The 14,841-nt window shown below is 47.7% G+C and overlaps 1 protein-coding gene across 3 annotated transcripts in view; it reads right to left on the reverse strand.

The window, feature by feature from the left end:
• The window catches only part of LOC144152072 (WD repeat and coiled-coil-containing protein-like), a 50,517-nt gene that overhangs the window by 14,702 nt on the left and 20,974 nt on the right, over nt 1-14,841 (reverse strand). Inside the window, exons 6-11 of one of the 3 annotated variants that reach the window (XM_077683279.1) lie at nt 14,063-14,127; nt 8,086-8,365; nt 6,540-6,635; nt 5,087-5,367; nt 2,775-2,816; nt 1,816-2,041 (exon numbers count right to left, since the gene is read on the reverse strand). In XM_077683279.1, the coding sequence (XP_077539405.1) occupies nt 1,816-2,041; nt 2,775-2,816; nt 5,087-5,367; nt 6,540-6,635; nt 8,086-8,365; nt 14,063-14,127 (990 nt within the window). Of the gene's footprint in view, nt 1-1,803; nt 2,042-2,774; nt 2,817-5,086; nt 5,368-6,539; nt 6,636-8,085; nt 8,366-14,062; nt 14,128-14,841 lie in introns of all 3 variants that reach the window. The other 2 variants (XM_077683278.1, XM_077683280.1) reach the window with 2 other exon arrangements.

A 14,841-nucleotide genomic window follows, 5' to 3' on the forward strand; every position in this document is an offset into this window, starting at 1 on the left:
AAATAATGGTGCATCAGCCCGAGTCCTGCAGCACAGACACATTTCCGACACACTGGGAGCAATTTGTATTTGGAGATTGGTGCATGGAAGTTCAAAATCAAACAGCAAAATCATCCAGCCCTCCGTCTAACGATTACGATGATTAAACGCGAAGCTTTCTTCGTGTGAAATCGAATGGGTAATGGCCACAGTCAAAGACGCTGCGATCAAAAGACCAAATGTCGTGCTGGTCAAATTCAAAGCTCAACTAGTCAAAGTTTAAATCCAGAAGTCAATCAAGGAAACCCACACGAGGAAGCTTTGCTATAAAACATCATCGTCATTAGACAGAGGAGTGCGTGCTTTTTCAAGCGCAGGTGGCAGCTTGTGAACTGCCCGCAGCATTCAGTTGTGAAACTGAGTACAGGTTTTCGGCACCCTTCTGTCTCGCGTCCTTCAGCCACGCAGGAATTTGTTTTTCAAAAACCATTAACCAAATAGCCAGTAACCATTGCTATTCTTGTAAGGCAATGCTTTTCTACGACAAGCAATAGTATTGTATTATCATGCGGTATTTATTCTGTAAACGATTCCCGATGACTGTAGTAAGAGCATTTCTGTGAAATTAAACACGTTTCTGCCGTAGTTAATGAAGTTACAGAAGCGTCATTTATCACAATTTCTGTTTTGATGTAAATCTTAGAAGGCACCCCCAACTTCGTCTTTCGCTTGTGCACGACGCTGTTTCGTCATCAACTGCCAAAGACCAGCGCCGCAGTATTCCTAGATCGGTTGTACACACCGGCTTTGTGGGAGCATTTAGCTGCAATATACTCCTCGATACGCCAAACTGCATGCAAGCATGAAAAAATTGCGCGAAGGAACGGACTTTCAGTTCCAGCTTGACTTCCAGCTTGGCGCATTGAGTGTCGTCTGCTATTTGTAATTACTGAGTATGGGCGTAAATCTGTGTACACACATGGCATGCCTCGTAAAGGTCGCCTCCAGGCTCAAGATTTACCGATCTGAAAAAGTCTACGCTTTGCAAGCCGCACCGCAGCAGAATGACAGAAAGTCATGCACGACTACGCTGCGTTGACCGCCACGGACAGTCCACTGACGAGCGGTTCGCCACGGGCGGCGCTGTTCGCTGAAGCGACGGTGGTGCCACACAACGGCCGCCCAGTCCCTATATTGCTGCCAGTCCAGCCCACAAAGTGTGCTCAACACATCCTTGATAGGGAAGCAAGGTGCACGGCCTTTGCATATACAGGAACGGTGCCTTCTATTCACTCTCGTTAGATAAGAAAAAAATAAAACCCAGTTCTACCCAGCGTGAAATCCGCTGAAACAGTGGAGCTGTGGTTCTCTCGTGTTGGCTCGAACGTCAATGGACTCGCCTGAGAATGGCAGCGGTGTCGCCACACAAATTCTATGGTCCGCGCAGAGAAATCAGCAGCTAAACGTCACCAATGGGAGGCTCCCTCCTCTCTTTGTTCCCTAGAAGGAGAGGGAGAAACCTGCCCCTTCAAGACCACTGCGCCCTCTATCGGTGGGTCTGGGAACACGCTTCTACCGCTGTGTGGCGCACGACCTACAGGAGACGGACACAAACGAATTCTGGTGTCGGGGGCGTGGCACGCCACGGGGCAAGCCACAGGGCAAGCCCGCCTAAGTCGGAGAGGAACGCTTCCAGCTGCCATGGCGGCGTCCATGGCGACACGTGATTGTAGCGACTGATTTTCCTCTAGTATGTATTAGTACGACGCTCTACGCTTTCTCGCACCACGCAAGCAGACTTTGGGGGAGGGGTTGAGCGCGCACCGAGCGCCTTGCCTGTGCCCGGTGGGCGAGGTGGCTCTCGCTGGTGGCTGAAGAGGAGGGCCGTGGCGGGGGTGGCGCGGTGGCCTGCAGGTGGCTCTTGAGGTCCCCCAGCAGCCCCCGAGGCCAGGTCATGGTGGCTGCAGGGTCGCACCGGTTCAGCTCCCCAGCACCGGCAAGAAGGTGGCTGGAACTAGCCGTGGACGCCGGGCCCTGATGAGGGGGTGCCCCCCGGCTGTACCTGCAAGGCAACACCGACCATTCAGCCGATTATTAGCAACAGTTCCTGCAAACATTTATTTTACATTTGCATGTTCCTGCTACCTCAGTGTCTGTTGCAGAAGTGCAGCTCTGACAAGCTGCACTAATTTTGTTTTTTTAATTTTAGTAATTGTTTAAGTCCCAAATATTAGTGCGGGAAAGTGAATGTAGGGGGCGATACCTGTTTTCACACACTTGGCAGTTTTTGCGTTAATTAGATACCAGTACTGCTGCAAGTGGTATGCTCACGTTCACAACGCTCCCATCCACTGATACAGACCAACCTGCGCAATTCAGCGTCATTTTAATGGCCACTATTCTGAATCCAAAGCAGGCCAAGAAGGCCACAGACTCATTTGGTGCACATATACGGAACATGGGGAAACACCAACTGAGGAGAGGCTGCAAAGAGCAAACAGAAATTAACATGTGCATAAAGAAAAAGAGAAAAAAAAAAAAAACAAGACGTGGGTGCCAATGGGAGTCAAACCAAGAAGGAGCCAAACAGAGTTCCGTGCACGACAACAAACCAAAACAAACTTCAAGCAGCACAACTGAACAAGACCTTGTGCACAACCAAATGGAGGATCCAGCGATGCTGAAAGCAGGCGCGCCAAATGCACTCAAATGAGGAAACGATAAATACAGGGACGAGGAAACAAATCTGAGATAGAAAACGAGCGTGGAACGGTAGAGAGCCCCGAGAGCAGTACCTTTCTGCTGCCAGATTTTCCCGTCGGTAGGAATCTCTCCTTCTGCAATGGAACAAGGCAGCATGTTTTGGAAACAGGAACTAGGGACCGTCATCGCGGATGCCTACTTGGAAGCGGCAAGCCCCCCGTTAAGTATTGATGTGCAGTGGTCCCGTCTTACTAGCGCGGCAATAGTGTTGCGGTCACGCTGTTGTTCACCAGACAGCAAGGAAGTACCAGTTATACCCAAGGATTGGACAGGCCCGTACCACCTCTTGACCATGAAGGAGATCCCTTACGCGTTATTTGGCACTCGTTTCGTGTATGTTTGGAAGAGACCAGTCATGCGATGCGCACGGAGTAAGACAAGAGGGGTGAAGAAACGATCCTTCCAAAGGCAGCCGGATAACGTCCAGCTCTCGGCCTTAGTTGTAACTGTCGCGGGAGAAGAAAGTGCGTAGCCGCCGCGATTGGCATTTCAGTGCACAGCCCCAAATGGAATTGCAGCCGCTATCATTTCGTCTATCAGGTGCCGCTATTCTCTCCTCCGCTGCCACAGCAGCCAAGCTACGTAGTCTGCATTGGTTTTCGTTGTGACAGCATCTGGAGTGTCGCCCATGCCCCCCCAATAGGCCATTTTGCCATCTTTACGTATTCTTGCCCCGTGGTAATGGATCACGACAGGCGTGAAAAGTCACATTACAGGCCCATTTCTTGATATTTGAGGCCATATTCGTGACATCTAAATGCTGGCGGAGAAATAGAGGGGTTCCCGAAGAATTCAGAACACTTGGCAGGTTAAACAGCTAACATCGTCGTTGCTGTCGAACAACAGCATCCTTATTTCCTTGAATGCAAAAAATGAAGCCAAATTACAACTTTGGTTCATGGAAGAAACTGCTTTGTCGCGATAACCGCGATAGCAATTTGAGTGCCGACTTTAAACAAATAACTGAGATGTAAAGAAAACAGATGGAGCAGCCATTTTCCAGCAGCCACTCTCTGGCTATTTTTCTATGACGTCAGAGAATCTTGTTTGTACGACTGGTGGCCAGCGAGCAAAGTCACCGCCCAGAAACATGACAGGGCAACCGTAGTAGGGCTCCTAGTTCCGCTGTTCGTATTGCTGAATACTAACGTGCAGTTAGCACTGCTTTGTCGCGATAACCGCGATAGCAATTTGAGTGCCGACTTTAAACAAATAACTGAGATGTAAAGAAAACAGATGGAGCAGCCATTTTCCAGCAGTCACTCTCTGGCTATTTTTCTATGACGTCAGAGAATCTTGTTTGTACGACTGGTGGCCAGCGAGCAAAGTCAGCGCCCAGAAACATGACAGGGCAACCGTAGTAGGGCTCCTAGTTCCGCTGTTCGTATTGCTGAATGCTAACGTGCAGTTAGCACACCGATAATTATGCTTTTATGGTAAACTCATAACACACTGATTGATTGATTGTAGGGTTTAATGTGCCAACGCAAAGCAGGCGGTGAGGCCCGCCGTAGTGGAAGGCTCCGGATCAATTTTGACCACCTGGGGATCTTTAACGTGCACCGAAATCTCGTGCACACAGGCATTTTTGCTTTTCGCCTCCATCAGAAAAGCGGCTGCAGCGGCCGGGAATCAAACCCGCGTAAGCTCATAATACATCACTCCTGCCCATATCACGTCATTTCAGTGCAAAATTTGAAAGTTTCTCAATATCTCGCATCTTTTCGGTTTTAAGGGACCCTGCAACACTTTTGATAAGCGCTTTCACTTTTTCCTTCACGTCTGGAACCACTGCGAAAGCTATTGTTATCGCCAGCACGGAGCTACACTGCGTGATTTGCTCGTCGCCACAGATACACCTTCCATTTCTGCTTCGTTTTTGTGGCTTTTTTTTAAGTTGCTGTCGAAAAGCGTTCATTGCTGCAACTGAAGGAAAACCGGCCAACAGCCGCTACATGGCCTTAGTGACGTAATTCGAGCCGTCGAAGAACAGCAAGACCGGGAAAGAGAGAAAAATCTTTTCAGCGAGTTTACAAGTTATCCGACGGGAATAGAGCAGTAATTTTTGGCTGAGGTACTTTGCGACCCCCTAATCTAAGTACTGGGTGTGTTGGATGACTATGTTCTCCAAGCATTTAAGATTTCAAAAAAGTTGGAAGAAGTGTTGCAGGGTCCCTTCAAAGGACCATCTTTCGTGGCTGTGATGGAGCTGAGTGAACTCTCAAATTGACCAAAGTTGTATTTCGTCTTGGTGGCCCCCTCTAAAGTTATCTAAAAGCCTATTAGAGAGACATCCACCTCGCCACAAGAGAGTCGATTCGAGAGAAGCTTTCTCAGTCAGCACCTGGCGACGGGGTCGGAGACGGCCGAGTCGAGCGAGGCGGAGGACTTGGCGGCGGCCTGCCCCAGCAGGCTCTGCAGGGTGCAGTGTCCCGCGGTGCCCCCGTGATGTGAGGCGGCGTGGCCCGAGAGCGGGATGCCCTGCAGCACCACCTCGTACTCGACGAACTCGGAGCGCGGGAGGGAGAGCACCTGGCGCTCCTCCTCGGGCAGCTTGGCCATCATCAGCAGGGCCTCCTGGTTGTGGATCGTCACCCCCTTGGGCCGCTCCTCCTTGGGAAGGTTCTGCAAGGTACCGCCCCGGCAAGTGCTAAAGGGAACGCTGCAGCCACCAAGCACGACCGTTCCTCAACCTTATCACGAGCAACGTTCCACTGACTAGTCACACTCGCACGAGGGTCGCACTCCCACCCATCGTTCCGCTCCTGACACAGGTCTTCTGGTTTCTGGACAGGGCCACGATGCGAGTGCGTCGTGACGTCTGTGTGGATGTGCCAATTTTCACTCAGACCCAGATTTACAAGGTGTGTCTAAAATGTTCAGTTGAAGGTTAAGGTTTTTCAGTGAGATTAAGGTTGCTTTCTAACCGAGGCAGAAGCCGCCGCCGGCACGCAATCGCAGACACGGGCATGAAAAAAACACAGGTGCAAGGCTCATAAAGACCCACAAATGCTTTATTGCGCACTTGCTCGAACGATGGAACCCAACAAGCATGAACGAACTCGAACAAACGGCAAAGTGGTGGCATGCGGTGGCATGCGGCGGCAGCGGCGGCTGCGGCGGCAGCGGCGGCAGCGGCGGCAGCGGCGCCATTCGCAGCTGTAGGCAAGGAGTTTGTAGGCAAGGGGTGCACTCACGCACTCCGCGGTTCACTGCATCGGCAGCATTGGGCGGCCCATGACGCCGTTAGTGTTTCATTGAGACCTTTTTTCGGCGCTTGCATCTCCCAAAATCTACTTCTACAACCAAAATTTCGTGCCTAGTTCTCCATAAAACTTCGTTACATTGAAATTTCAGCAAATGGAACTTTGTTACACAGAGCGTGAAATACACGGTGTGCATACATGTGAAATTACAAAAAAATTGCGTGGTTCATTACATCGAGGGTTTCGTTACATTGAAGTTAGTTAAATCAAGGTTTCACTGAAGCACCCACTTCCTTCATTGCACGACTCAATAAAATGATCTCGGTATATTAACAATCAAACATGAAAGGGTGTGCCATCTGGTGCTGAACATTGTTCTTGCTCTCGCAAACAAAGAAAACATTAATTATTAATTCGAACATGTCGGACGCTTGTTCTTGATCAGATTCTTTGATTTCCATAAAGGAAACTGTATTCTTCCACAAGCTCTACCTTTTCACAGGCAAAACTGGTGAGCTCATTTACCCCAGAGTTATCCGAGAAATGCTCCGAAAGAGTGAGCGGAAGAGAGGGAGAGAGAGAGAGACTCACAATGTCGTGCAGCTTCTCCAGCTGCTCATCAATGATGCTGTACACGTAGAGCGTGTGGCAGCTGTTGCTGCCCACCACGATGAGGCTTGACGAGGGCTGCACAGCAGAGAAGAGGAGAGGAGAGAGATCCGTCTCAGCAGGGGACACACCACACAAGGGAAATGAAGTGCATCTCCTAACACACTGCGGTTTTAAAGCAAAGCTTTCCACCTCTTCAAGCCAATGGTTTCTGCGTGGCGTGCGCGACAAGATACTCGCGGTTGAGGAGGGGGAAAGCGCCTTTCACTCACGGAGCAGAGTGTAGATAACACGGCGAGTGGGCGCTATGGCAAAGATACGTTAAAGATTGGTTTACAGGGCAGGACAACAAAATGTACAGACCACATACAGACATCTGGCCACTAGAAAAATGCTACCTTTTGCGCACTGCTTGCCCCGATTGGGACTATGTTTTCTAAATTGGTGAATACCAATTCGTTTGTGTTTTAAGAGGCATTACAAAGGGCAAGAGGAGCAACTGGTCCTGATAAAAAGCGATTATAACAGTTCCTTCAGCTTTCTCGCAATTCTCAAACTTACTAGACTAGTTTAAATCGGTATAAATGCGAATCACTAAGCTCACATGCCAAATTGTTTCGGTGTCTGTGCTTGTGTTGCGCGGTGGTGCAGCCCCGAGCTAGCACATCAGGATGGCTAGGTTCCACTGTGCCACCCTTCGAAAGACACTCCTCTCCGTTTTCTTTCTGCCGACACACAGCCGGGCTACGGCGGCGGCATTCACTGCTCTAGTTCGGGCGTGGCTGACGCTGCTGCGTTCGGGACGCCGCCCCTGCGAATAATAGTAACGACTGGCAGAATCTCTGGTTTCACTCTTTGCAGAGCCACATGCGTGAATGTGACGTCGCATGGGCAATTGTTGTGGGTGTCGTTTATGCTTTACAACCACCTTCACAGCGTGGATTGGAGCCATTTTTTTTTTTTTGGCCTTTTGGGGATTTCTTGGTGTTTGCAGCCTTTTTCAGAAAAAGATAACCAATGAACATCTGCATCCCATTGGTTCCTCCATTTTTTTTTTATCCTGTCGCTGAGCATAGCACTACTAATCACAAGTCAGAACTAGTGGTGCACTCTTTCAGCAGCTGAGGATTTGAAAAAACCTCGTCCGGTCTGGTATTAAATGCAGAAGGGTGAAACTGAAGCCACTGCCAAAGCCTTGAGGGAAATTTTATCTTTCAGGACCACTTACAGGCCCCCTGATGCACTCAGGAACACAGGAGGAGTTCATCGCTTAAATGCATGCAGATTTGTACGCCGATTTCTGCAAGTTCATTTTTTCGGTTCATCATTCCTGATGTCTGCATGGTAGACATACCCTTCACGCAGACATCTCAATAACAGCGTGACAGTAAGAGCGTGTGGGCTGACATCTCGACGAGAGTGCGACGGCGTGCTGGGAAGCACCAAGGTATCGCCCTTTGCCTTGCATAACTACCACACAGGGTGAAGCCAGGAAGAGAGAGACGGAGCAGGCGCAATCAATGCGCACCTCGACGGCGAGTAGGTCGGGAGAGAGGATGCCGTAGAGTTCATCCCAGCTTCGCACTTCGGGCTTGTCCGTGTCGGGGTTCCACTGGAGCAGGAACAGCTGCGAGCTGCCCTCCAGCGGGCCCTCGGTGGCGGCGTGGATGTTGAGCAGGGTCTCCAGCGGCCCCCGGTTCTGGTCCATGAGGTAGCGCTCCGACCGGCTGCGCACCACCATGCTGTCCAGGGGAAGCTCCACCGTGCACACGTACCGGTCTCCATCCAGGCCCTCGATGCAGCACACCCTGCACGTGATGGCCACTCTATCACAAAGCTGCTCCCTCGCTGCTGCCCGGCTTCTGTCAAGCCGGCCAAAGAAGCAGTCTGTTCAGGTGGAAACACAGTTTTGGGCGCCTACGTTTCATTTTCTTTTTTCTTTTTTTTGTATACACCAGTGACTGAACTGCTGCCATTTGACTGCAATCGGCGATGATAGAAGGCAGGTAAATGTTGCCAAATCACTGCAATATTTTTCTTTGCAGGTTTCCCAACAAATGATGGGAATTAGGCTGTGATGGAAAAGAAATTTATATACAGTAATACGTCGTTAACTCAAACTTGCATATCTCGAAAAATCGGCTAAGTCGAAATTTTCCGCGGCACCAAACCTTTTCCTATATGTCCCACGTATTTGTTGCCCTTTATTTCGAGGCATTTTTGGGCCAAACTGTGGATATCTCGAAATCTTGCCTTAGGGTGGAATGAAAATTTCGCTGCTGGGGACCGTTGAATTTGAATTTGACCGTTGAATTCAACCGTTGACTGATTAATTCACAGATTGTGAGGAACCCAGCCAAGAGGTGATAAAGCTTACCGGTAACGATGCCACCGAAAACGACGTGACCTTTCAGGAGTACGCGCTATGCAAGCAGGATGTGACCATGACAGGAGAACTTACAGACGCTGAAACCGTTCAAATGGCCACAAAAGGAAGGGACGGCGAAGACGGGGGCGACAACGACGACAAACCTCCTTGAGAGGTGCCGACATCTGCCGAAACGAGGAATTGGCTGCGCTTGCTGCGAAATAAGGTGGAGTGCAGCGGCAGGGAAGATCAGCTCATGCAATGCGTCAAGCAGCTAGAGGACTCCTTACTACCTAGGCCCGAGTGCGACAACAAAGCAGGCCAGCATTATGCAGTTCTTTTCTGCTAAGTAAAATTACAGTGCTGCAAAACCCAGCCGGTGAACGTTTCTAGCATGTTTTTTTTTCTCTTTCAAACCTTTATTTTTTCATTTGGAAGTTGCTGTTGACTAGCTGGTAAGTAGCAGCACCTTTTTTGCAAAGAACTCGATATTTCACGGCAATTTGCACAACTTTGCTTATCTTGAAGATCTGCTTACCTCAAAATATTTTCTGGCTTTTACTACTTCGGGTTAACGAGGTATTACTGTATTTGTTCAAATACCAAAATTGCAGCTCCGGATTGAATGGAACTGTATGAATACAATTATCTTTGCTTTCACATGTAGGGAGCTTCTAACATACTTGGGGAACAAGATAAGCAATTTGGGGTCAATGCTTACACCTGTGTGTTCATGCACTTGTGCTTAATTTAACACAAAAACTGTATAAAACTATAGGATTACGGCACGATGGCAATGGTCAAATGCAAATTTCCTCACATTTTTTCTTTGTCTGATAGAGTGGATTGCAATCCCTTCAGATAGTGAAAAGGGGCACTCGCTAGACATGATAGTGGCTGGTATGAGCAGGTACTTTGTTGCAAGCATAGCCAATGGGCAGGAGTGTCCCACTGATGCCATAATAAATAAATTACTTTTTAAGGAGCCTAACCAGTGCATCCCTATGCAAAAACTTTGACCTAAGAAATGCAACCATTTAAAGTAATTTCAATATTTGCCTGTACTGCACGTGAACAAGGGGCAAAATATTAAGCCCAGTTCTACCCTGCGTAAAACCTGCTGAAACAGTTAAGCTGCGGTTCTCTTGTGTCGACTCAAACATGAACAGGCGCTCGCCGGAGAATGGCAACGTCGTTGCCACACAAATTGTATGGTTCGCGCAAGGGAATCGGCAGCTAAACATCAGTGGTGGGAAGCTCCCTCCCCTTGTGGGAGCGAAGGGCAGGGTGTCGAACCGGAACCGGAACCGAACAGAAAACCGAAACCGAACCCGAATTTTTGCCTGGAACCGAAACTGAACCGGAACCATATTTTTTCCGCCATTTTGGAACTGAACCCGAACCGGAACAAATCGAACGAACCGTTCCAAACCGGTTCCAGGGCCTCAAAAATGTGATTTCTAGTTTTCCATTTCAGTACCCTACCTTGCGTCTGAAGATATTTTGCCACTCACCAGACAAAACCATGAAATATTTTGCGTAGTCTGCAGTTCCCAAGGGCCATCATGTTCACTTCTAATTATTGCCCTCAATTTAATGTAAAGTTGTCCGTATATACTATCAGTTTGCTTAGGTACTGCCCATCTCTCCCAATTATCTTTTACATTTGGCATAACTTAAGCTATAACACATATTACGAGGCAACATATCATGGAATATTCTTCATGGTTTCTATCTACATGGTGTTTAAAATCGTGTAAAGTTTTCAATGTGTTGTTAATTCGCATGCATACCTGTCCGCTTGTGAACGCCTTCAGGGACACCATCAACAATAAATCCTTATTTTCCACTTAATCTAGTTTGAATGGGCAGTTATATACAAACAGCACTGAGACACCAACACTCGCAGTTCTCAAAATTAACGTCACTTTTTCTTGTATACAGTGCCGTTGCGTCCTATGGTTACTGCTCTAAGAGAACAGGAGATTTAAAAATAAGGAATCCTTATTTCCACTTTTAAAGTATATTTGATAGCATTTTCATGTTATCTGGAATCTGCTCAACCTTAAACTTAAGAGGCGGATGGATTAAAGTCGATTAGTGCGGGTTAGCGGGTAGACTGCAGGGTGAATTAGTTAAGTGAGTGAATGAGCCAATGTGAATTAGTGGACTGGTGTGTTGATTAATTTGGATTAAAGGAATTAGCGGGTCAGTTAAAGCGGTTTCGACGGTCGGACCAAACATGATATCTTTGGGGTCCTTGGCATTTGGAAATTATGCAGCGTTCTCCTTCTCAACCAATCAGAAAATTTTGTCACGCACAAAGGAGCCGCAAAGTAATGTGACGACCGCCTGTATGCTATAAAAGGTCTTTTTTTATGCCCGTATTGCGCTATTATGTTGTTGCTATATTAACATTGACATCTCGGACTAGTGTTAATAACTAATTGCCTAATGCACATTTTATATTCATCAAAGGGTTTTCAAAACGTGTGTATATATGAGGGGAGACAGTTGGAAAGAAACTAAACTGCAAGAAAAAAAGGTAGGGACGATGAACTGGTTTGATGCAAAGACGCACGATAGCACTCTTCAATACCTTCTCTTTGTGTTACCGTTCTGCAGCCTCCCACAAGTGCAGCATCTCAACCCCCGAACACAGCCCCCTCTAAGCTAAGGAAGCAGCAATAGCACGTGCGCTTAGCCAAAGCAGCGCCAAAACTCTCATAACAGACTCTTAGGAGGCGTGGCCCAACTTTGCCAATGGTCGATTGCATGTTACAACACTTCCGATGATCAATCAGAGACCACCAACGTGACCAGTCACGATTGTATGGGCACCAGCTCATACTGGCATCCCCGGCAAACAAGATCACCAACCTCGTGGGTCAAGATTTGACTCGCTTAGCCAGCGCTGATGAAGCCCGGCCCGAGTGCATGCATCCTGCCGTCGCGGACAAGGAAGTTACTCAGCACTATGGCCTCTTCCATAGAACGTATTCCTCGCCGCACAAATTGATACCGATTAACCATGAAATTTTACTCCGCACCTTGTGGTCATACACCTCCCCACACAACACCAGACTTCACCTCTTTGGCGGGAGACAACTCTCTCCATTTCCTTGCTTCTGTGGAGAGTCTGGGAACATCATACACATAGTAGGCGGCTGCGACAAGTGTGCCGTAGATCCATCCAACCTCCACGTTTCCATAGAGAATTGGGAGACAGACATGGCCAGCTCCGGCCTGGAAGATCAGTTGCTCTAGATGGAAACGGCTGTCGATTCAGTCCCCTCGAATGAGGTCGCCTCTCTGAAACTTTGCCTCGATTGAATTAAGCTTCATGCTCTCTCTCTCTCTCTCTCTCTCTCTCTCTCTCTCTCTCTCTCTCTCTCTCTCTCTCTCTCTCTCTCTCTCTCTCTCTCTCTCTCTCTCTCTCTCTCTCTCTCCAAGTGATAATTACTGCTGCTTGTGACTTCACTTCGCTATCATCTTTCCTAGAGCCCAATTGCTGTCACCAGTCGCTGAAGGACCATTAGCAAGTTCCTATCTCCGGTGGTTCCCTCTACAATGCCGTCCTACACGCCATCCAATGAGTCTTTGTATCCATTCTTTCTTTCTAACAGCTCTGTTAGAAGATAAAAGATGAGCAGAAGGAAATTTCTCTAAATGCCACCGGCCACGCTCGGCAGTCGGCGCCACATACTCGTCACACTACCATAGAAAACATTTTGTAGGTACAGTTAAAGGAGCTCTTCAACACTTCAGATAAACTCGCCGCGGTGGCTGAGTGGCTAAGGCGCGCTGCTGAGCACACAGACGCGATTTATATTCCCGGCCGCAGCGGCCACTTTTCTGATGGAAGTGAAAAGTGAAAACGTTGGTGTGTCCGAAATTTCGGCACACGTAAAGATCCCGAGGAGTCAAAATTATTCCGGAGCCCTCCATTATGGCGCGCCTCGTCGTCGGCGCTGCGTGGGCGCGTTAAACCCAACAATAAATAAATAAATAAATAAATAAATAAATAAATAAATAAATAAATAAAAATCAGTAAATAAATAAATCAACACTTTCGATAAACGCTTTCAGTCTTCTTCACATCTGGAAGCACTGCGAAAACTATAGCTATTGCCAGCCCAGAGCAACAGTGCGTGATTTGCTCGTCGCTGCGGATACACCTTCCGTTTCTGTTTCGCTTTTGTGGCTTTTTTTAAAGTGGCTATCAAATGCGTTCTATCTGCAACTTAAGGAAAGCCGGCAAACAGCCGCTACACCACTGTAATGACGTCATTCAGCGGTCGGCGAATGCGAAGACTGGGAAGGAGAGAAAAATATTTTGAGCAAGTTTCTAAGTTATCTGACGAGGAAGTAGCAGTAATTTTTGGCTGAGGCACATTGCGACCCCATAATCTAATGTGTTGGTTGACTACTTTCTGCAAGCACTCAAGATTTAGAAAAAAGTTGAAAAAAGTGTTGCAGGGTCGCATTAGTGTGGCAAAGACAAAATATTTCGACAAAAAAACCTTCATTATGACTTTGTTTTTATGCCGACTTGATAAGTAAACGAAAAACTAGCACAAAAAATTAACAGAAAACAACATGCCTGCTTTTTTTCTTCGAACCCGTTTGAACCCGTTTGAACCGGTTCGAACCGGTTCGAACTGGAACGGAATGGTGCTCTGGAACTGAACCTGAACCGAACCCGAAAGGCTTAAACCCGAACCCGAACCGAACCCGAAAAAATTCCGGTTCGACACCCTGGCGAAGGGAACCTGCCCCTGTGAGACCACTGCGCCCTCTATCATAGGTCTGAGAACTGGTTTCTGCAAGGCCGCCTGTGTGACGCAGGACGTACAGCAGACTTACAAAAAGACTTACGAAAAGTTCACCAACCAGCACTAGTCGAAGAACTCTCGAATTTTAGACCTCTATCACATGGCAATTAGACAGTTTTTGTTCTTGACTACAACAGAATCATTCAATGATGATGCACACCTTCTTATATTGCCTATCTTGAAAGTTTCCCCTATTTATTACAAGAAGATTGTCAATAACGAAACATGCAATCACATGACTCATTCCTGCCTCAAATGTCAGCAAGAACGCCAGTATGCAAGCAAATGTTGTTTGAACTTGCCTTTCCAGTCCAAGAATGACTTCCATCTCAGTCTGCTCGATGTCGGAACACGGTATACTGTAAAACTGCAACCAGAAAGAAGACCCCAGGTCAGAACCAAGACTGCGGCAGTCAGCCTTTTTTTTTGTACGAATTCAACAGGAAGTGCATTTGGGTTAACAAAGTCCCCGATAGTGATCTATGCCCCAAGCGTCCAAACAAAGTTATCTGCACGAAATATTGTATTTTCACGATTATAACATGCTCGATTGTAATGCGCAGGTAATAATACTCATGAAGATTTTAAAAAACAATTCAATGCCGATTATACCACACACATGTACACAACATTACACCTCACACCTGGCAGAAGACATTTTTCTTTATGCATGCAACTGTGGTGGTGAAAATCCCGTGTTTCATAAACTTCCTTAGCAAGCTTCTGCTGCCCTGAAAAATATAGTGGGGAATACCGATAGGTTCTCCTATTGGAATCACATTGACCTTTTTAATTTCAGACATTACGGGCCATTGGTTCCTTCGTCCCGCCTTTATTGATTGCACTGGGAGCCTTCAAGTTCTAGAAAAGATCCGTGCTTGGCGCCAGTGAATACTTTGCTCAAAGCCTTGCAAAAAACTGCATACGTGTCTCTGTGGTGCCCACTGTGCGTGATGCCTTTCAGATCCCCTCCATCCCGGCAAACAAAATGCCCTCGTGGCGGAATTCCTCTTCACAGTGGCACCTTTTAGGAACCATAACGACTGAAACGAGGTGCTAATAGAAGCAGTGGCACCAACCT

This window comes from Haemaphysalis longicornis, unplaced genomic scaffold, assembly GCF_048455015.1.
Source record: "Haemaphysalis longicornis isolate Haplotype H1 unplaced genomic scaffold, Haemaphysalis longicornis Haplotype H1 scaffold_9, whole genome shotgun sequence".
Taxonomy (NCBI): domain Eukaryota; kingdom Metazoa; phylum Arthropoda; class Arachnida; order Ixodida; family Ixodidae; genus Haemaphysalis; species Haemaphysalis longicornis.